Source organism: Aplysia californica, unplaced genomic scaffold (assembly GCF_000002075.1).
Source record: "Aplysia californica isolate F4 #8 unplaced genomic scaffold, AplCal3.0 scaffold01140, whole genome shotgun sequence".
Lineage (NCBI taxonomy): Eukaryota > Metazoa > Mollusca > Gastropoda > Aplysiida > Aplysiidae > Aplysia > Aplysia californica.
Window position 1 is genome coordinate 150924 of NW_004798410.1, and position 1720 is coordinate 152643.

Below are 1720 nucleotides of genomic sequence, written 5' to 3' on the forward strand. Positions count from 1 at the left end.
GCACAGAGTTCCCCATGTCGTATGGATACGATAGTAAAACACGACGTACGGATAGGGTTAAGTGGTGGCACAGAGTTCCCCACGTCGTATGGATACGATAGTAAAACACGACGTGCGGATATGGTTAAGTGGAGGCACAGAGTTCCCCATGTCGTATGGATACGATAGTAAAACACGACGTGCGGATATGGTTAAGTGGTGGCACAGAGTTCCCCATGTCGTATGGATACGATAGTAAAACACGACGTGTGGATATGGTGAAGTGGTGGCACAGAGTTCCCCATGTCGTATGGATACGATAGTAAAACACGACGTACGGATAGGGTTAAGTGGTGGCACAGAGTTCCCCACGTCGTATGGATACGATAGTAAAACACAACGTACGGATAGGGCTAAGGTACGAACAACCCACGACATACCTACTGTGACCGCCTGATGCTGTGTGACTTCTGTTCACCGGGAGTGCTGGAAGTTTCTGGGACGAGTGGGCGGGACTCGTACTGTGCAGTTTCGATTTCACACCCTGAGGGGGCGCGTGAACTTTGAGCTGCAGAGAGCCTTGAGAACCTATTTCCAGAGCAAGGTCATGGTCGTCGTAGCGCCTCATCTTGTGCATCTTCCGCCGAAGCAGTGAGCATGTGCCGTCTGTGTACGTGTCCGACTCACCGGAAGCCCGCTCTCTCTCCTGCACATCACGCAGCAACTCTCTGAACGACGCCCGAGTCCTAACGGCGTCCACTTTCTTATTCATCGACATCTCCGTGCGAAGTTTGGTGATGTCACGAACAAGTCCCGTAACTTTCCCGGCTTCGTATTCTTCAAAATCAACTTCCGCTTCATCTTCTCCTGACATGCGATGATGAGGACTTCGGGTATATTTATTCCTTCCGGGACGTTTTCCATCACGTTTTGGCTTCTTTTCCGGGCTATTGACGTCACGAGTTTGAGTTTCGTCGTTGGCGGAGTCGTCTGGGTCCTTCTGTAGGGCAGACAAGATGGCGGGTATGACGAGGGAGTTCCGGCGGTATTCTCGCAGCAGATAGCCGGTCACGGGGTCTACTGTCTGGGCGGAGCGAGGACACTCACGCCGTAGTAGGTCCGGGATCTGGTCTGGGCGAGATAAAGGAGAAATATTGTAGATAATACCTATATACTGGTTTTTAAATAAACGTTTTAGTGCAGTTTTACGGCACTTGCAAGATAGTTAGGATATATAGATCAACGTGCCGAAGATTTGAGGTGGTACGAGTAACATGCACTTAACGTAATGCAACATATACATAATGTAATATACATGTACACGTTAAAGAAGGCGGAGGACAACAATAACAGCAGCAACAACAACAAAAACAACAACAAAAACAACAACAACAACAACAACAACATCATCACCACCACCGCCACCACCCCCAACAACAACAACAACAACAACAACAACTACAACAACACCAAAAGCAACAATAACAACGTCATCATTACCAACACCACCACCACTAACAACAACAACACCACCACCACCAACAACAACAACAACAACACTAACATCACCACCACCACCAAAAGCAACAACGACACTAACATCACCACCACAACCACCACCACCAACAACAACAACACCACCCCCACCACCACCAACAAGAGACTGTTCCAACATGTCCACAAGGAGTGAGTACCTAACAGTGGCGCCACGTGGGGGTAGTTGAGCCGACTGTTGTACCGC

The 1720-nt window shown here is 49.0% G+C and overlaps 1 protein-coding gene across 1 annotated transcript in view; it reads right to left on the reverse strand.

Moving 5' to 3' along the window:
- The window catches only part of LOC106013692, a 9534-nt gene that overhangs the window by 6636 nt on the left and 1178 nt on the right, over nucleotides 1-1720 (reverse strand). The window contains exon 2 of the mRNA XM_035973331.1: nucleotides 420-1105. Within this exon, the coding sequence (XP_035829224.1) occupies nucleotides 420-1105 (686 nt within the window). The remainder of the gene's footprint in view (nucleotides 1-419; nucleotides 1106-1720) is intronic.